The 18,192-nt window shown below is 37.1% G+C and overlaps 3 protein-coding genes across 5 annotated transcripts; 2 read left to right on the top strand and 1 right to left on the bottom strand.

The window, feature by feature from the left end:
- Positions 1-117: 117 nt before the first annotated feature.
- On the bottom strand, positions 118-2,292 carry LOC128296862 (SET domain-containing protein SmydA-8-like). Its single transcript, XM_053032374.1, has 3 exons — positions 2,146-2,292; positions 974-1,727; positions 118-896 (listed from the first exon to the last, which is right to left on the bottom strand). Exons 1-3 carry the CDS (start codon positions 2,290-2,292, stop codon positions 118-120), a joined length of 1,680 nt encoding a protein of 559 aa, XP_052888334.1.
- A 1,155-nt stretch (positions 2,293-3,447) lies between these two features.
- Positions 3,448-7,394, top strand: LOC128309871 (protein lin-54 homolog). 3 transcript variants are annotated; one of them, XM_053046359.1, is made up of 6 exons: positions 3,448-3,545; positions 4,363-4,545; positions 4,625-5,278; positions 5,375-6,171; positions 6,249-6,394; positions 6,479-7,394. In XM_053046359.1, the coding sequence occupies exons 2-6, from the start codon at positions 4,381-4,383 to the stop codon at positions 6,880-6,882; spliced, it is 2,166 nt and encodes a 721-aa protein (XP_052902319.1). In that variant the 5' UTR covers positions 3,448-3,545; positions 4,363-4,380; the 3' UTR covers positions 6,883-7,394. The 3 variants fall into 3 exon arrangements, with proteins under 3 accessions (XP_052902319.1, XP_052902317.1, XP_052902318.1); XM_053046357.1 differs by having other exon boundaries at positions 4,625-6,171; XM_053046358.1 differs by lacking the exon at positions 3,448-3,545 and having other exon boundaries at positions 4,303-4,545; positions 4,625-6,171.
- A 940-nt stretch (positions 7,395-8,334) lies between these two features.
- On the top strand, positions 8,335-17,541 carry LOC128309872 (probable serine/threonine-protein kinase ndrD). Its single transcript, XM_053046360.1, has 9 exons — positions 8,335-8,392; positions 10,075-10,164; positions 11,126-11,495; positions 11,569-11,681; positions 11,790-11,925; positions 12,031-12,190; positions 12,273-12,417; positions 12,518-12,716; positions 13,055-17,541. Exons 3-9 carry the CDS (start codon positions 11,139-11,141, stop codon positions 14,066-14,068), a joined length of 2,124 nt encoding a protein of 707 aa, XP_052902320.1. The 5' UTR covers positions 8,335-8,392; positions 10,075-10,164; positions 11,126-11,138; the 3' UTR covers positions 14,069-17,541.
- The last annotated feature ends 651 nt before the right edge of the window (positions 17,542-18,192 follow it).

The raw sequence follows: 18,192 nt of genomic DNA, 5'->3' as shown, positions 1-18,192 counted from the left end.
CTTTTCAATGTTTTAATTAATATTAGCGTTCAAGGTCATAACAAATTTATTGATAAAATTCGCAGCATTGGATAAAAAACAAAAGCATTATAACGAAGAGCACACAGTACATCATCTTTATGCGCTGCCAGTTTGTGCATTAATAAATTCAAATGCCCTTTCTATTTGCTCCATAAGTTTCTTACCTTGCAGTGTTCCCATTTCGTTTAGCAAAATGGATCTAGCTCGTACCAGACACTGTGCAGCTTCATCGAGATTGTACTTTTCAACGGACTCTACGGCACGGTTGTGTCGTTTGTTCAGTTCCACCAATGCTGCTTGTTGTTCTAGCAGTACAACTCCAGCGTATAACGTCAATCGAAACGATTCTGGGTCCAACACATCGATGATCGACATCATCGCGCGGCACATTTGCAATTTTTTATGCAGTACGGCATCGGAAAGCTCATGCAAACGATGGCCGGGGAAATGTCCGTACATCTGAATCAACGAATGTTTTAGTGTTTGAAGGTGAAAATGATTGGGGTGAAGAAAATTGTTCAGCTTATGAATGAGATCCTCGAACTCCTTTACCGATGATTTCCGACCCATTACATCGTCGACCTCTTCCCCAATTTTGGACATTAGAAAGTTGACCTGATCGTTTGATACTTGTATCGGACATTGGTTACACTTCCAATCACTAGTCTCGCTAAGCGGATGAATCGGTAGCTGGAAGCCTCCGCAAGGCTCATTTTCTATACCCATACAGCGCAGCGCACTCAAAAAAGTGCCCAACTCAGTTGGGTCTGTGCATCGGTCACATTTGCAGGCAAAGTATTTGTTCGTCCTCAGATGGTCCCGGCGGAGCTGCGTTCCCCACAACGAATGTGTGTAGGTGGTCGATAGATGTTCCCCTGCACGATATGGCAAAAGTTTTATTTTAGTAAATATGGTATATCTTTCATTGGTGTTGAGGTGGCGAATTACGTACCTTTCCGGATGTCCCGGCCAGATTTGAACGTGAGCTGCATTCCTTTCGAGCAGTCAAAAGTGTAGAATGAGTTTGGCATGCAGTTGTGCTCTAGCATGCAACCCATTGGGTAAAGGCCACAAATTTCTCTACCATTCGACAATGGAATAACCATTGCGTTTACCTCCAGTATTCCGCTGATCATGTGCAACGTTTTCCGATCGCATACCTTCAGCACAACTTTACCCTCTTTACGTTCTAGCGTTTGTAGCGGATCCAGAAAGTTACGGAACAAATAGGATACGATACGTTCGTCCGCATCAGCGTAATGAGGGGTGTTTTTGCGTGCTTCATAATGGCTGTCGAGGTTGGTGATTTGCCCGAATAAACTCGGATTGCAAATTTGTATCGCCAAACATTTCAACACCAAGATTGCATCGTATCGATAATAGTCAAAGAACGTTTCCGGATCGTCACCTGGTTTCGGGGGACGGCCAAATCGCAATATTCCACACTCGAGACAATGCAAGTTTGTGTTAATCAATCCAGGGCAGTTTGGTTTACACGCTGGCCATCGACAAAGTTCACAGTAAAATTGTCCCAAAGTACAGTCAGCAAAACATCCAACGCACGGTACGATAGTGGATCGTTGCTCGTATTCGTCCAGATTCCATTTTGGACCTATGACCAACGGTTTTTCCAAAAAGAGCACGGTGTCCTTTTGAATCGACTTTGTTGCTACAATGTGCCGGCCAATGTCATCATTCCTCGTTAGCTGTTAATGAAATAGAAAAGGAATTAAAAATATTTCGAAATTAAAATACATTTCATTGTAGCTTTACAGCCATAACACTCCAAAGTTGCGTCTGATCTTATCAAATATTTTATCAAAGATCTATAGCGTAAAACTCGAAAGCTACATAGTTACAACCCCCTTAGAGCTAGGATATTTCTCACGCCGATACGGATAAACTTTCTTCGACTGGTTTTCTATTTTTAAATTTATTTTTTTAGAACCCCGCAGAGACGGGGAATAATAAAAATAGTATGGTTATGTGTAAAATCTACCAAACTAGCCCACATGATAGTCATTTCTGTGCTTAGCATTAGGAAAACGTTAATCTATGAAAAACCCGAATGCCGAAACGAGGCGCTTAATTGAATGAGAACCGAAAACATGAAAAAATCGTCACCTCGTATGGTTTGTTGCATTCATGTTTGTGCTTGGCACGCCAATGTTTCTTCTGATGATCAGAATTGCAGTAATTTACTTGCTGGCAACCAGCACACTTCAATTTAGCTTGTACGCCACAATAGCCACACACAGCTTCCGTATCCATTACACCTTGGTCCCGAATTGATTCTCACGTGAATTTAGACATATAATAACTGTTTACTTGCAACGCAAACCCGCACTGGTCTTCGAAAGAATCTATCGTTGCTGCTAATGATGCAACATCATCCACATGGACATGGTCCATCGAATTGGGTTTGCGCGTGCGCATCAAACCTAAGCTGTTTAAGAATGTTTGACCCATATTCTTAACGCTTATTATTTTATCGGATTGAATAAAACGTGTTCTAGCAACAGACAAATATAGAATTGCATAATTTATTGTAGTAAAAGCAAAATATAGGAAAACTAGTAGTGCATCTTAACCCTTACATTAAATAGATTTTGTAGTTGGGGTATGTTAATTTACCACCTGAACTTTACGCATAAACGGTGATCTCAAATCATGCATGATTCAATAGGGCACTATGGGCTGATCTTATCGTAAATTAAGAATCATGGATAAATAAGGTCATCGAGTCTTCTACCGTTATAAAATTGGGAAAAATTTGTAGATCAACAATTTTTCTTCTTTACCACGTTTTATTAAGATACGGCTATTCCATACGAAATGGATACGATTAGGCGGTACGACTCTTTGATGGCAAACCCTACGACAAAAAAAAACAGCTGGAAAAGGATTGGCCAATCGTTGTGCGTTCAAACGATAAGATTCTTTCATGTGTGTAAATTTCCAACTTTTTAGACTTTTCATGTGAGTCACACAATAATTAAGCGTAGTATCCGTTGACCACAAATAAAATATTCAAAGATTACAAACAAAAGGTTTGTGTTTTCCCCATGGATAGCAAAGATCACTTGTTGGTTCGCCGACCCTTGTAGTGCGCCCCATATTCACAAAATAAAAAAACTACAAAATTTCGACCAGAGATCGCCAGAGTATCGCCTAATCGTATTTAGTGGTTAGTATTAATAGGAAACAACAAAGCAATAATGTGTAATAATAGAAGAAACAAGAAGTTTCCATGGTTTTAGATCAAATTTTGCGCATCGTTTGCGTACTGCAACTGCTAGAGCAAATTTTCACCCGATACGCATTCTCTAATAACCTTGGTCTAGCTGCACGATTGAAGCGTTCTGCTCGAAAAAAAGATCAAACTGCTCGCAGGTTTTTGACATCACGACACAGCATCAAAAAAGAATTAAACAGCGAATAAAAACGGAGGAATAAAAATTTGATTTTGAAAATTATTTTTCCATTCGCCTTTAAACGCCATCATTGGCCTGTAGGAGCGGACGGTAAGTTATGCTAAGTGCGGTCCGTCATAGCTTGTGCTAGTGGAATGTGGGCCAGAAACGCTCCGGAGTGTAAATACACACGCGTCGTTTTGGGTGAAAAACTGATGATGAGAAACCGACCAGGTTTCAAAGTTATGAGTTTAACCAATGGCTAGTTTCCCGTGACGCAACTGCGGGTGGTATCGAGAAGGATTGCAATATAGTTTGTGTAATTGAAACAATTCGGTTGGTAAAACGTGTGGCGTGAGTTGGGACGTTGCTGCTGCAGAACCCAGTGCAAAGGAAAACACTTAGCGATTGCATGGGCGCTATTGATAATGTTGACGGCTACGGGTATAGTTGTTGGGCGCAGATTAACGCGTGCATTACAAATAGTGCCGTACAGTAAAATTTGAGCATATATTGCGCTTGGTTGGTGAGTATGTATGCCCGTTTGCCTTCAAGCGGACCGTCCCGAAAACGATGCAGTCAAAAATGCCACTTCCCACCGTGAATCTTCCGATTATTCATTTGGACAGCTTCCCCCAGTTCCGGGCACGGCAAAGAAGCTGTTTTTGTTTTGAATTTGAATTCAAAAGATTCAAAATGGATCTTGATGTAGAATGGTGAAAATCATTCCTTTTTGTTGCACGATTGGTGAAGTGTGACGACAGGTTTTGTAAGCATGTTTTGCACAAAAAGTTGTTTATATTAAGTTATCTAAAGTTAGTATCGAATGACATTATTGTATAAACTCTGACATAAACACCGTGAGGTGGTAAAATGCGACTGTTCATAGTAGTGATGTAAACTATAATCATATTTTAATATTTTGTAGCCAGCATATTTTTCGACAATGGAAAAATCGAGACATATCGAGGATGAACCCTGCAACGACTCCCAGGATTTAGTAGAGTATGCAACGGAAGACGAGCCTGATGAACTGGAACATGGTACCATGAGTAGCGATTTGGAAGAATTAGTGGAAGAATCCAACCAACCGGAGGTGACTACTGACGAGGCAAGTTGTTGATAGAAGTAGCATTCGTAAGCAAAGGTTTATGCTTATTTTGAAGTGTGTTTTTTTTATTCAACTCCAGGAGTACGAGAATTATGAAGATGATGAAAAACCCAGCAATATTCAACTACTCGATAGCGGCAAAACAATTCAAGGGTTTAAAAATACAGCATCTATTTCGGGTTCGCAAAAGATCGGCAAAAATTCCGCGACGGAACGAGCATCTTCGAAAGTGGTGGTGGTACCACATAGTACCATTGCACCAACTACGACAACACCGATGAAATTACTGAACACTTCACGATCCTCCTTACCATCCACGATGGCAACAACATCCTATCGGCTATTGAACTCGGAAGGCACGATGATCATGAACGTTTCCAACAAACCTGCGGCAATGAAAAAAATAATTTCTGTTTCTAATCCCACCACCACATCTCAACAAAATGCAACCAATAGAGTAGTGCTGAATGCAAAAGCACAGGTGATGCATATTCAGCCTCAAACCACACCAATGTCTGCGGGAACTGGACTAAAAACGATGAAAACGATCACAATGAAAACGATTCCTGGAGGTACGATTAAAATGGTACCCCAAGCAACAGCCTTACCTTCGGGTTTGCAAGGAACGATGGTACGTATGAGCAAACCAGCAGTTGGTCAAGCAATTCCTTTGGCAGGAACAACCAAAATAATGAAAACCATTCCAAACACCGGAGGAAACGATATGTCGAAGGTAATTTTAAAGCCTGCTATCCCGAACACTGGAACAAAAAAAATCATCACACCTTCTAATGCACCACTGCATGCGGTCACTCTGCCTGGTGGGAAGGGAGTACAATATGTGCGATTGTTAAATCAGCGACCAGCCGCTACCGCCGTGCAGAAGATAGTGATGCAATCGCCTGGTAAGACAAGTGGCAACATTTCGAGTTCCGCTGCTTCGACCGTGATCAACGCTGGTTCTACAACAAGTACCAAAGGTACCATCCAACCAGGTCCATCGAAATTTGTAATGCAAAACAATAGAACATTCGTTATACGCAATGGTACTACAAACCTAGCGGCAATACCAACGACCACCACAACAGCTATCGGCAAACCGTCCGTTCTATCTGCTGGTAGAAAGATTATTTTGAACTCGAAGGCCAACTCTGGTACAACTCGTATTGTGCTAGCGAAAGAAGCCAGCAAAAAATTAAATACCATTCAAACAGGGGTGCAAAAGTCACAGCTCCCTTCCAACGGTGCATCCGCCTCGACCGAAGACGGTGGTACACATGTGGTGATGCAAAAGCAGGAACAGCTTGTTGTAGAACCGGTCAAGTCTAATTTGGGTCATCCGACACAATCGAATGCCAGCACGGCCGGCAAAGGAGGGACTGATGCTTCCAAAGAGGTCTCGCGGGTGCTGACCACTTCCAGCTTCGGATTTCCGGAAGAGGCATATAAAAAAAGGCCGTGCAATTGCACAAAGTCTCAGTGTTTGAAGCTGTACTGCGATTGTTTCGCTAATGGGGAATATTGCTACAACTGCAACTGCAAAGATTGCTTTAATACGTTCGATCACGACCATGAACGCCAAAAAGCGGTTCGTTCAACGTTGGAGCGCAATCCTAATGCTTTTAAGTATGTGCTGCGTGTAACCATTGCGTTTAGTGATGGTATTTATTAGTAACGTTTTTTTTCTGTACCGTTCATGATAGGCCGAAAATTGGATCAATCGGAGCGGCTGATGATGGAACGCGCTTACACACGAAAGGCTGCAATTGCAAACGGTCTGGATGTTTGAAAAATTACTGCGAATGTTACGAAGGCAAAATACCATGTTCCAGCAATTGTAAATGCGTAGGTAAGATGCGTGTAGCTCCAAATTGGGTGATGAAAAGATGGTATAATATGAATGGTACGATGCATAACTTTCATTCCTTCGCAGGTTGTCGCAATACTGAAAATTTCGATATGGTTTATGAGTACTACTCTTCCAACGATGCATCGACAAAGTCCGTTGAGGAAGGATCCAATAGCAACATTCTTATCATACCTGACAAAGTAGAATCTGAAGAAGGCACTACTGGGCGTTCTAGCTCAGACATGCTGGGATTGAAACGCTCTGCTTCATTTATGGATACCGATTTGTCTCAATTACCCCCGACCAAGCAGCCGCACAACTTTATGACGATGGATGTAATAGAAGCAACCGTTCAGTGCATGGTGGCACAGGCAGATGAATGTATGAAGCGTGGCTGCAGCATGCGTACTTCCGAACTAATGATTTTGGAGGAGTACGGTCGTTGCTTACTTGAAATTAAGGAATTTGCATTCAATACGGAAAACTAATCTTATTTCTGTAAAGTTAATATCTCGTTATGTGCTAATACAAATTTCATTTACGTATTACTTCATTCTTGCTGTACAATAACAGTCCGGATGCTGTCCTTTCGATGCCAGCTACTGGTTCTTTACGGCCCATCATACGCGGGACTGACTAATTGACAGTTTCGAATAACAAATTACAAATAGTCAGCCACTGGCCAATGTAAACCGATACCACAACGGGTGGTAAAGTCGATTAAAATTTTCTATATTTAAAGATTTTGATTATATCCGACGGAACGAAAATATTAATAAATAAGTGATCCTATAAAAAAGTTCGAATTGATGCGCGAGTTTTAAAGGCTCGACGCAGTTTCTTACAACAGGCAATAGTTGTATGAATGCTTTGGACATTGCGTATGTTGTTGTTAACAATATTAGCGTACAACTAGATCGCAGCCGAATAATATTGTACCCCTAGATGTTCTACAGCATGCATGAAAATATTATGTAGTACAAACGAGTTTATTATAAAATTCCGATTTTTAAACGAGATAGTTTTAAAAATATATGTAAGTAAAATTCGAAACAAAACAGCTTCAATAAAAACGCATGTACATGTAGGCAAAAGTGAATAGTCTGTATTGAAAATTGTGTTCGCATTTATTCTAATTGCTGCTTTTAGCGTCTCGATAGTTTGGGACGATACAAAAAAAATAAACCCAAAAATCAACTTATTGATCGTGGTCCAAGCATCAAGCTCACAGTTTCTGTTCATAGCATCGTTAAAAAGTTCAAATAAAAATCCTCACGAGCAAATTGGTACGATTGATGCAAGTTTTCAAAGCGATTACGGGTTATACATTACATACCTTTACATCAGCTATATCGGCCATTGCTCTGGTATTACTTGAATGATTTAGTTACGCATATGTTTAGCTCAATCTTCGTATTATTTTCTTCCTGGTATATCTTTTACACGCTTCCGGTTCGCATTGAATTTTGGATTTTTCCGGGTTGTAGTGCAGACAATTAAGCTCGCCTAATGGTTGATTTTGCCAATGCGTTTTGGATTAGCTTGAAAAAATACGTGCAATACTTCTAAGTTGATATACATAACTCCTTGTAATCGAGAAAAGTAATCCTGCAATAGATTTAATTAGTAAGAAACGGCCCATGCCATTGCATGATCATGTTTAAAAATCCGTTTCATGGGACGTCAGTTTGATTTCTTCGGCCTTCAGTGTATTTGGCAGTTTGATCTGTCAAACAGATTGGTTAATTTTTTTTCTTACGCGATTGAACAGTGAAACAGACAAGAAACAAAAATTGTAGGATCGGGACAATTTTTCCATACGTGTGGCAACCAGTTCGTGGTTGTTGTAATCACCGTGCGTTAAATTCTAACAATCAGATCGAAACGTTTGCAGAGCCTTCGTGGTGTTCCGTGAATGTAAGCAGTTACGACGTTGTAAATTGTGGCCAATATTCCGTGCAGTGTACTGGCAGCTATCGCCAAGGCGCTCGCTTCATTGTAAGTTTGCCATCGTTTATTTTCCGTGACGACAGTGTTTGATGTGCGTGAGGATTGATGTATGGTCTGAAAAGGCACTGTTTGTTTGGTTAAACTTTTACCAACATAGGAAGGAAATTCAATAAGTGATGAAAACACGGTAGACGCGAAACGCGGAAGTGAATTAATTGTATCTCTAACCCTCTTTGCATACAGTATTACACGTTCATTGAACATGTACCTCAAGTATTGCCTACACTCACCTACTACTATAGGAGTCTGTAGACCTGATCCGTTCCAAATATTGTTGAATTAACATTGTTGTTTTTAACGGAATGTATATTTGATGCCGAATATATACCCAACACAAGAGACAGATATGGGTATGATGGACAGGGTGTAGCTAGAACAGCCTCACGAGAATAATGGAAATTTCAAAGCTAGCTAAGCAAGTTACAGAATCGAGAGTCATACGCACAATTCATGGCGATTGAGTACGTTTGAAACATAATTCCAATCGCAAAGGATTGTGCTATTGTTTGTCGTGTAAAGTTTGCTCGAACGTAGATTGATTGTGTGTCTGACTGAATCCCGAATCGAATTATTTTACATGCGAGAGAGGATGCAAGGGAGAAAATATACATTAGGAGGAAGAGAGAAACAAATAGTGAAGAACCATCAATTGAAACATAGCAAGCTGTTCTATTGCGCCTGTTTGGCTAATGTCTTTGATTGTTGCAGCCAGCTACTGAAACTGATCCGAGCCATTATTGAAACTTGTCTAACTCTACATAAAGCAATTACATGTAACAAAAGTGTTCTACTATCTAAATAAGTTCACCAATTCACACTGTGTGTTAGTACTGATGTGAGTGTAATATTTTTTTACAGTGCTTGATGTTGCAGGTTTTGCTGTGTTGTGTGAAGTTCGATCGATTCCAATAATCAAGCTATTTATCTTTCACAAAGCATTTTTCGATTGGTTGCCTTGATCATTGATCAGCTTTTGGACAAAAGCTTCTGCTTAGCGAACACTAACAAAATCTTGGGAACATTTTTCCACACAAGACTCATTCGAAAATTTATACAATTTGGAACATTGGAGGAACTGTAACTACTGTACGTAAACAGTTTATCGATAAATCATCACGCAGATCTGCTCGTCTTCTGCACGTAAACTTAGCTGTTGTTGTGATTCTAAAAATTAACTTGAAACTATTTTATAAATATTACCCATATTTAATCTGTAAACTACAGGGTACAAAAGGTAACTCTAAAAAAATCAAAAGTTTAGAAGTAGAGAGAAAATGTGGAATTCGCTATTAGGTGTATGCTGGTCTCTGGTTATTACCATTAAGCGAGAATTGATCCATCCAACATAATTATTGCTGTATCCCGTATGTATATAAAATTGTATCCCGCGAGCGGTGAGCGATCAGCTTTACCGGGTTACTGTGAAAACCTCTTAGATAAACGATGAAATATAGTGTAAACACAATGATCCACCGCTGTAGAGGCACGGCACTAGTTTCAAATATGACAATTTTAAATGGCTTTCTTTGCAACAAGAAGTTATATTATCTTTATACTGTTTTTGCCGAAAGAATTGTATAGGAGACATGTTTAATATTGTTTATTTATTGAAAAATTAACTCTTGTTACGATCTTTATTAAAGTGTACATACTTTTAATAATGCTTGTAGGCGCAGGTGTTAAGAGAGATTATAAGCAAACCACCGGTATTTGCCAACAGGATATTAAAGCTGTTGTGACCAGTTGGAATCCAAGAAAGGGTAAGCTTTTAGCATTTTTATTTTCTTATTATTCCTTAATATCATCATTATGATGCAATATAGCAATAAATGAGCTGCATGAAAAATTGCAATAGTAATAAATTGATAGATTTCATTTGCTGTTATAAAAAATGATAATAACAATTATTTTGTGCTGTTTTGAAAATCAGTACTGTTTCCTCTATTAATTTACATCCATTATCTTCTTATTTATTTGGCATGTATTCCTTAATTTTTTGAATCTAACCAATTTTTTAAACTAAAACGGCCAATGGTAATCAAATTCAAAAATATATTTAAAAAATGTAAATTCCAAGACTTTGACTTTGGTTTAATGGTTTTAATTTCTTAATTTTGTTACAGTTATTTGTATTTATATCATATTTACACTTACATACTAATTTTTGAAAACTCTAGTTTTCGATTTCCCTGATTTTCGAAGAGTTAATTTTTTCACTTAAGCAGGCCAGTTCAAGATATACACGACTGCTTAGTTCAATATATACACGACGGTACTTAGATATGGCGACTAGCCTCATCGCCGAAGTGTCAAAACTAGAAATTATCCCGAAGCATATATATCTGCATCTGCAAACGAATATAAGTTGTATAATTTGGTTAGTACACTGAATGGGATTAAACTGGTGGAAGACACCATCGGTTGGAAGCTTAAGGTACCTCCGACACAAATTGAACAAAGAAACAAATAGTTTACTAAATGGAATGCACTAAAATTCTATTCATTCGCCATTCTATTCATTCATGTTGTGTACTTTAGAATATGCAATAGGCACACAAAAACTGGGTGTTTGTAATGCATCTGTCGTATGTTTTTAATTATTTATACAACAAAATAAATTGTTTGAATAGAAGATTATTTTCATTTATCATATAAATGATTACTGTTATTGAAACTGTCTACCAAATGTCTATCAATAATTAGGCCTATTGTTTCTTTTAGGAAAATCATTAAGATGGTCTCAACAAGGCAAATGACTGGTGCTACATCAGAAGAATCTAGTTTACATCTTTGTCGCACAGTACCAACAGCATCGACTTCTAACGTATCTCCGAATGTTGTGACGATTACGTCCACCGTGAATACAAAAGCAGCTTTCTCACAACACATCCTCCAGCCGTCGTCTCTGACTTCATACGGGGCCGTGCCGTCCTGCTCCAGTAATAGTTTGAGCAACGTTGACTCGTGTGTCCTTTCAAATGATCAACAAGTTCAGCAGCGCCAAGATATAAACATTATGGATCTGCCGACAGAGATATTGGGGCACATATTTTCATTCGTAGGGTATAAAAAAATAGCCCACATGCGAGTGGTAAGTACTTATCATTAATTGTGAGTGACATATTAGCGCCTTACTATAACTGTTATTAAATGAAATATTTCAGATATCTCGCCAAATGAATAAAGTATGCTGTTCAATTTTGAATTCAACATTTCAAAAACTACAAAATCAAATGCATGCCAGGTTTCAAACTGTAAAAGCTAAAATGCCCCGCAGGTAATTGAAACTGCCAAAGAAACAGTTTTCTTATTATATTAACTTTGTGTCCCTAATTATGTGAAATAATTGTATGATTTACCTTGCGCATTTTTTTTATTGTCACAGAGAATCTGCCCGAAGAAATCATCCATTAGCTTGCGAATGTGATATCCTAGAGACATGCTATATGCGCCTATCATTACTACAAATGACATTTGGCAAACATATCGAAAGGAAACATTGCTGCTTTTTCCCTGGTGGGGTAAGTTTTGGTAGTTTTATTATTTGCTTGCAGATGCTAACTGGGATGAGATTTAAGTTAGATAATATATGCTGTATAATTATATTACATTCCGTCGATGTACAGATTCTAGATGAGGTGTATTCAGTTTTAAACTACATTCGTACGTCAACATCCTTGGATCGACCCTTTAAAGTGACCGATGAGCTATTTGATCTCTCCACAATGGCTATGGAATATTTCAAGGAGCACATAGAGCCAAATTTACCTGACATTGCATATTTCAGTACGTTTTTATAAACTCGCTCGTAATAAGTAATGAAAGTACGATGTTTTAAACTCTACAATGGTAACTATTGCAATTTCAGCTAATAGTACAAAATCATTTGCGGCCCTGGAAACGTCATCGTCAATCCTTTCCCGCGACACATCACATTCTAATACGTCGTCCCCTCCGCAAAGCAATATGGTACTGCGGAAAGGCATACGTAAGATCAAGCAAGGCATGAAACGGTAAGAAACTACAAAATAAATCCTAAAAATCTATCTTGAAATATGTTGTGAAACCTTTGTGTAATCATCTTGTGAATATTACTTTGCCATTCGTTCATAGGTACAATAATCAGCTGACGGTGTTACGCAGTGAACTGCGTACATGCAAACGGAAAGCAACCGAACAGGCCAAAACAATAACGGAACAACAAAAACTATTAGCTGAACAACAAAAACAAACACTCGAATTTGCTAATAGACTTGATGAAACGGATAAAAAGAATGATGAACTCTCTAGAAAATTTTCAACGGTTCTACAGGTAAAGTATGAATAAAATCGAATTTAGTTTTTGACTGAACTTTACATTTTCATTTTGGAGCTGATGTGATACACACGTTAATCGGATGCGTTATCGCTATTTTGTGCATAAATTAAATACATTAACTTGTATCTGAATATTTTATATTTTGTCAACTATTTTTAAAATAACACATAAAAATCATCCCATACTACACTTAAAGATCGATAGGTTGAACTCGTGTGTTCCGTATTTATTTGGCAGGCATCTGGAAAAGATTCAGATTATTACAAATTTTAACAATATACTTGCTATAGTTTAGCAAAATTTGGATTTAACTTAGTTATCTATTTGAACAGGAATTGAATAAATGCAAAACTGAGCTACAATATTGGCGTTCAAAAAGCCCTGCAACAACGAACCCATACGGGCAGGTAGTGCCTTCGTATGAGCTGCAGACCCTGGGCAGCCAAAGCATGGTACCGTATGACATCGATTTGCTATCCATTGGTATTGGTCGTAATGTTGCTACTGGAAATGCAGAAGATAATAGAAAAAAAGACGACCCAGGACAAAATAAGGATAAACTTGAACATAATTCTCAAACGCCAAGAGCGAAAGGAGGGGAGTCGCTGGTGCTTTCGGAATCTGCAGAACCACTTCCTACCACAATGTTGACGAAGCCAGGACTGAAGAGAAAATTGGACTCTATAACAGCGGCAGAAAACTACATTACTGATTGCACTAATGCAAAGGATCCAGCGCGTTTGGATGGACTAGTATGTCTTAATCCTCCGTTTGCTTCGGCATCAATAGTAGCATCTTATTCATCGTCAACTTCATCATCAGCAATGCACGCATCGGCTGCACTGCCAGGTTCAGAGAATGGAAGTATGCTCATCTCGTCAGTACCGTTGCCTCTGGTAGATAACAAAAGTGCGTCTAATAGTACTGAAAATGCGGGTTTCGGCTTAGTGTATTCCAGTACAGACGCATCAGGAGAGATGAATGAAATACAAAATTTTACCAGCACAACGCATGATGATAGTTCTTATGAAACAAGCTTGCCCTTTGCCTCAGTAAAACCAATTTTCAACAACACAAAAGCCATTCACCAACCCAATACCAATCACACTTTGAATCAGAATAGTGATAACAGTAACAATAGTAGTAGCTTTAGTAGTAACGTTGATAGCAAAAATGATAGCCCTAGTAACGATAATAACACTAATATTCATATTAAAAAAATACGAAGAGTACAAAACAAAGCTAGATCACAAAGTTATAATAGACATAGTAATCTTAATGCAACAACAACCACGCATACTAAAACCACCAGAAGCAAGCAGTTGGACAAATTAATCGGAAATTAGTAATGAAGTGGCGTAAAATGAAGAAAGTAAGACCGAACAATTTTTAAACTAGCCTCCTGTCGTAAAAAAGTAGCTGTAGAATTTCTGAAAACAAGTCACACGTTAAATCGTTCAAACTTGTGTGAATGTAGAAAAGACGTGCTGTCGCATAAAGACACGCTTACAAACGACCATACGAACCTAAAAGTTTGCGTTTAATTCTTTTCCGATCAGTTTATCAATATGTTTACATAATCAACATATGTTGAATGTGGTCAATTATTATTATGCGCAATTTTTTTTCCAAATTCTTCCTTTGCTTTGAAACACATTAGAGGGTATAAATATGAATATTATTTAGCTAGAATACAGTGACAGCTTAACTAGCACAACGTACGATTCAGCTTTTTATTTCCTTTACTTTGGTTAGCTTTAAGACTCTTTTGCGCGAATTTAACTTTATGCTACGAGAATTGCATAATGACCAAGACAAATGTTATTGTTTAGCGTAGTGAATTAAACATTTATCTAATCGCTAACGCATATGTTTCCAGACACAACACTTGAAATACGAATGATGATAACTTTGGGATCCCATTTTTCTTTTGCAGAATGAATTGCAATTTAATTTTATTCACTCACTCTTTGTAATTGGCCCCCTACATAAATTTGTTGAAATCCTCAATATTTCATGATATTTTAAATGTTCGTTTTCGTGTAGCACAAACATTTAGAAAAATTACTTATTTTACACAATATGCATTATAGCCGTTATATTTTTACATTGATAATAATTCCAAAATATCGCGTTTTATTTACTAACACGCAGTGAATAAATATTCCAAACTGCAAGTATGCAGCAGAAAATGCTAAAAGAAATTATCATTCAATAGCAGTATATTGTGTAGTTCGACCTAAATTGGATACGTTGCGCTTAACCTTCTTAGTGTATTTTAATTATTAAAAAGTAGATGATCTGCATTATTTTGTTCTATAATAATGGGGAACACCTACCAGATAGGAATGACAGTGTATCATTTCATTTTTGTACCCTTCATTTCCACCACTCGATGCTTTGCAACTCTCTTATACAAAGTTTTCTTGAAGATGTAACACGCATTCTTTTCGATATAAAATATTAAAAATGATCTTGCTATTAGCATTTGGATTTGATTGTATTTTTTTAATCTAAATTTGTAGTACTAAATTTTAAAGATTCTGATAAACGCGAGTTTAATCAATGCGTTCTTCGTAAAGTTGTCGCTTATGCAGATTGCATTTGTATTGTTTTTTTTGTTTGACCTTTACTTGTAACATTCAGAATGATTTATACTCCAGTAATGAAAACTAAAATGGATTATTTAATACCCTTTTCACATAACACATTAATCAGATTTCATTTTTTATACCAAGCTTTGAATCAGTACGTGATTAATTTGAGACTCAACATTAACAAATATCACTCTTCACTTAATTTACGCAAAAAGACAAATATGTAAACGGGTTGTAAATAATTGCGTTAACATAAACCAGTAAATTAAGTTTATTTAATCAACACGAAATTAATATGTGCAGTATAGGGGTGGAAAGTGCTACAAAAACCCACCGAAAATTTGAATTTGTACCAGTTTTTGTACTATAAACTCTGCAAGCAATGTTAGTTTTGTTTATCTTCCATCATAGTTCTTTCGACAACTTTTGGCTGAAGCAATTTATCGTAGCACAATTGATAATTTCGATGTACACGCTTACGCGAGACAAGGCTATGGTGTGTATGTATATATAATTTGTGTGCACAATCGATCTAATAGAATGGGCCGCATCAGTTTTACAAAGCTTGGAACAAAAAAATATGAAAATTGATATGAAAATTTCGTTTAATTCAAATTACTGTTCAATTTATGCTTTCAATAACAGCATAATATTCACGCATTAATGTTATAATCCCACATCCCATGTAGATGAAAGTAAAACTTCAATTAATTGTACTAGTAAATAAGTGTGAGAGATGTACTAGAAACAGATAATTGGCAGATTTTAAAAATCTGCTATCCGACTTTTGCTTTCATGTGTAAACACGAAGAAATACACAAAACAAATTGGTACAATAAAGGTGTGTAGGGAAAACAAAATCATGTAACATGTATAATTGATCAAACAGAATTTTTGCTCGACACTTACTATTGGTTTTGTAATAGATGATAGTTTTGTAAGCAAACAGGCTAACGTTTTTATGGTCAAAAATGAATAAAAAAAAAAGAAAACGAACCGCTGGCAACCAAAACCCAATCTGAAAACCGAAATGAAAAAAGGATGAATACTTGCAATAGACGGCAAATGCAATGAACGCAAAATTGATTATTGCAAATCATAGCAAAAGCATGGATACAACAAATGTTATATTTTACCTGTCAGTTGTTTAACTGGAACAAGTAAGCAAATTTTTAACTATTGCTCATCTACTCCACATAATATGATAATACTATCAATATTATAATAAAAAGTGTAATGTTTTCGAAGGCTACACTGAAAAAGCAGATAGTAACAGATCGTCCAATCTGATTACAAGAATTGTTATGAAAAAAACACATATAAAAACGATTGTGATCAATCTTGAAAACTTGGAGTATAATGGTTACTTCTAAGCAAACCAACAGCAGACCCACATATGTTCGGTGTAGTAAAGAGTATCCTGCCAAATGATGTCCTATCGTAACAAAAAGCGTAGAGAAGAGTAATGTGCATGCTGAGTGTAGACTTCATTTGTGAAGTTAATAAACGAAATCCAATAAATTACTATTAACGAAATATGTAATACAGAAACAAAACAGAACAACGCTAAATTCTATGACATTAGCGTGCTTTAAACAACGTTGTAGTTTTTGTATCCGTTCTCTGTTCGATGAATTGTTGTAGGTCCTTTTTCTTGCTTTGTTATCCAAGTTCCTTGAATATCAAGTAGAGATCCCACACGATAACTCTACTTCACGGTTCATTCGTGTCTAAATCACATGCAAAAGTAAAAATTTCCAAGAAAACGAATAGCATTAGCGAACCGCATGATCATCTGCACTAGTGGAAGTAAAAGTTAAAGATAAGTAACGAGAATAGAGTGTATCGATAAAAGAGCACCGATCTTCGATTAAAAAATTAAAAAAGTCGGCTACAAACAACTGTTACCTTTAAATGTACTTGTTTCTCTAAAATCACAAAAACACATACAGACGTACAGGCATGCCGCCTGTAACAAACGAACAAATTTGCCAATCGCATATTTCAACTTGTTTAATGACAGAAATGTTTACAATTTGAATTTGTTAACCGATGGGTTGAAAATATTGTCACATGCTGCAGACATTAAGAAAAATCACAACAAGATACAAGACAAAAACTTTCTTTTGCTTCTTGTTGCACATCTTAGTAATGAGTTTGAGCGAACTGGCGCTAATAACGAGGCGCAATAGTAAGGGATACAATAGCACGGATAGTATGATTATAAGAGAATAAATAAAATAAAAGTAATATATTTGAACCTAAATGATGTTTTTTGTACCGTCTTGAGTAAATTTTAAACGAACTTGTTATATACCGAACCAGACTTTTAGTTGCTGTAACACTAATGTAACCTCTGTACTTAATGTTAATCGATCTGATTATGGGTTGTTATGTACAGGAGCTTAAAATGTTTTAACATTCCGATAAATATACCAAAGACATATTTGAACCACAGAAATACAAAAATACCGAAATGTAGGAGTTGTTCTTCTTAGAGATGTAGAGATGGCATTATTCTAGAAACTTTCAACATTTTATGCGTGTAGAATTTAATATTTATGTCTATATATGATTAATAGCTAAATTAACGTTGGTAAGGTAATTCGAGCAGTTTTTAGATATATTTCCAATACTCTTGGAATTCGACCCTTCCTGATTTATACTGACACACGTTCGAATTTATATTGTTTGATTGCATAAACTAAATGCAAACGTTTACTATTCAATAACAATAATTGCAAACATTTTGACATCGAAAATGAAATCAAAATTATAACAACAATGCGTTTAACATCTTGTCAGCAACGACGTGTGCTGGCATTGCCTCTTGTCAGCTATAAATACACGCTACGACTGCTGGGAGGACATGA

The sequence above is a fragment of the Anopheles moucheti genome, chromosome 2, assembly GCF_943734755.1.
Source record: "Anopheles moucheti chromosome 2, idAnoMoucSN_F20_07, whole genome shotgun sequence".
In the NCBI taxonomy this organism is placed as follows: Eukaryota; Metazoa; Arthropoda; class Insecta; order Diptera; family Culicidae; genus Anopheles; species Anopheles moucheti.
The sequence above is the reverse complement of the archived record's forward strand: the minus strand, read 5'-3'. Positions and strand labels throughout refer to the sequence as shown.

Excerpts from the sequence above, each read along its gene's own strand:
- LOC128296862 (XM_053032374.1), bottom strand. The coding sequence starts at position 2,292 with ATGGATACGGAAGCTGTGTGTGGCTATTGTGGCGTACAAGCTAAATTG. Across the intron at positions 1,728-2,145 it reads AATGCAACAAACCATACGAG|CTAACGAGGAATGATGACAT; the intron begins GTGACGATTTTT and ends TTTCATTAACAG. Across the intron at positions 897-973 it reads TGGCCGGGACATCCGGAAAG|GGGAACATCTATCGACCACC; the intron begins GTACGTAATTCG and ends CATATCGTGCAG.
- LOC128309871 (XM_053046357.1), top strand. The coding sequence starts at position 4,381 with ATGGAAAAATCGAGACATATCGAGGATGAACCCTGCAACGACTCCCAG. Across the intron at positions 4,546-4,624 it reads CGGAGGTGACTACTGACGAG|GAGTACGAGAATTATGAAGA; the intron begins GCAAGTTGTTGA and ends ATTCAACTCCAG. Across the intron at positions 6,395-6,478 it reads CAGCAATTGTAAATGCGTAG|GTTGTCGCAATACTGAAAAT; the intron begins GTAAGATGCGTG and ends ATTCCTTCGCAG.
- LOC128309872 (XM_053046360.1), top strand. The coding sequence starts at position 11,139 with ATGGTCTCAACAAGGCAAATGACTGGTGCTACATCAGAAGAATCTAGT. Across the intron at positions 11,682-11,789 it reads AAAGCTAAAATGCCCCGCAG|AGAATCTGCCCGAAGAAATC; the intron begins GTAATTGAAACT and ends TTATTGTCACAG. Across the intron at positions 11,926-12,030 it reads GCTGCTTTTTCCCTGGTGGG|ATTCTAGATGAGGTGTATTC; the intron begins GTAAGTTTTGGT and ends GTCGATGTACAG.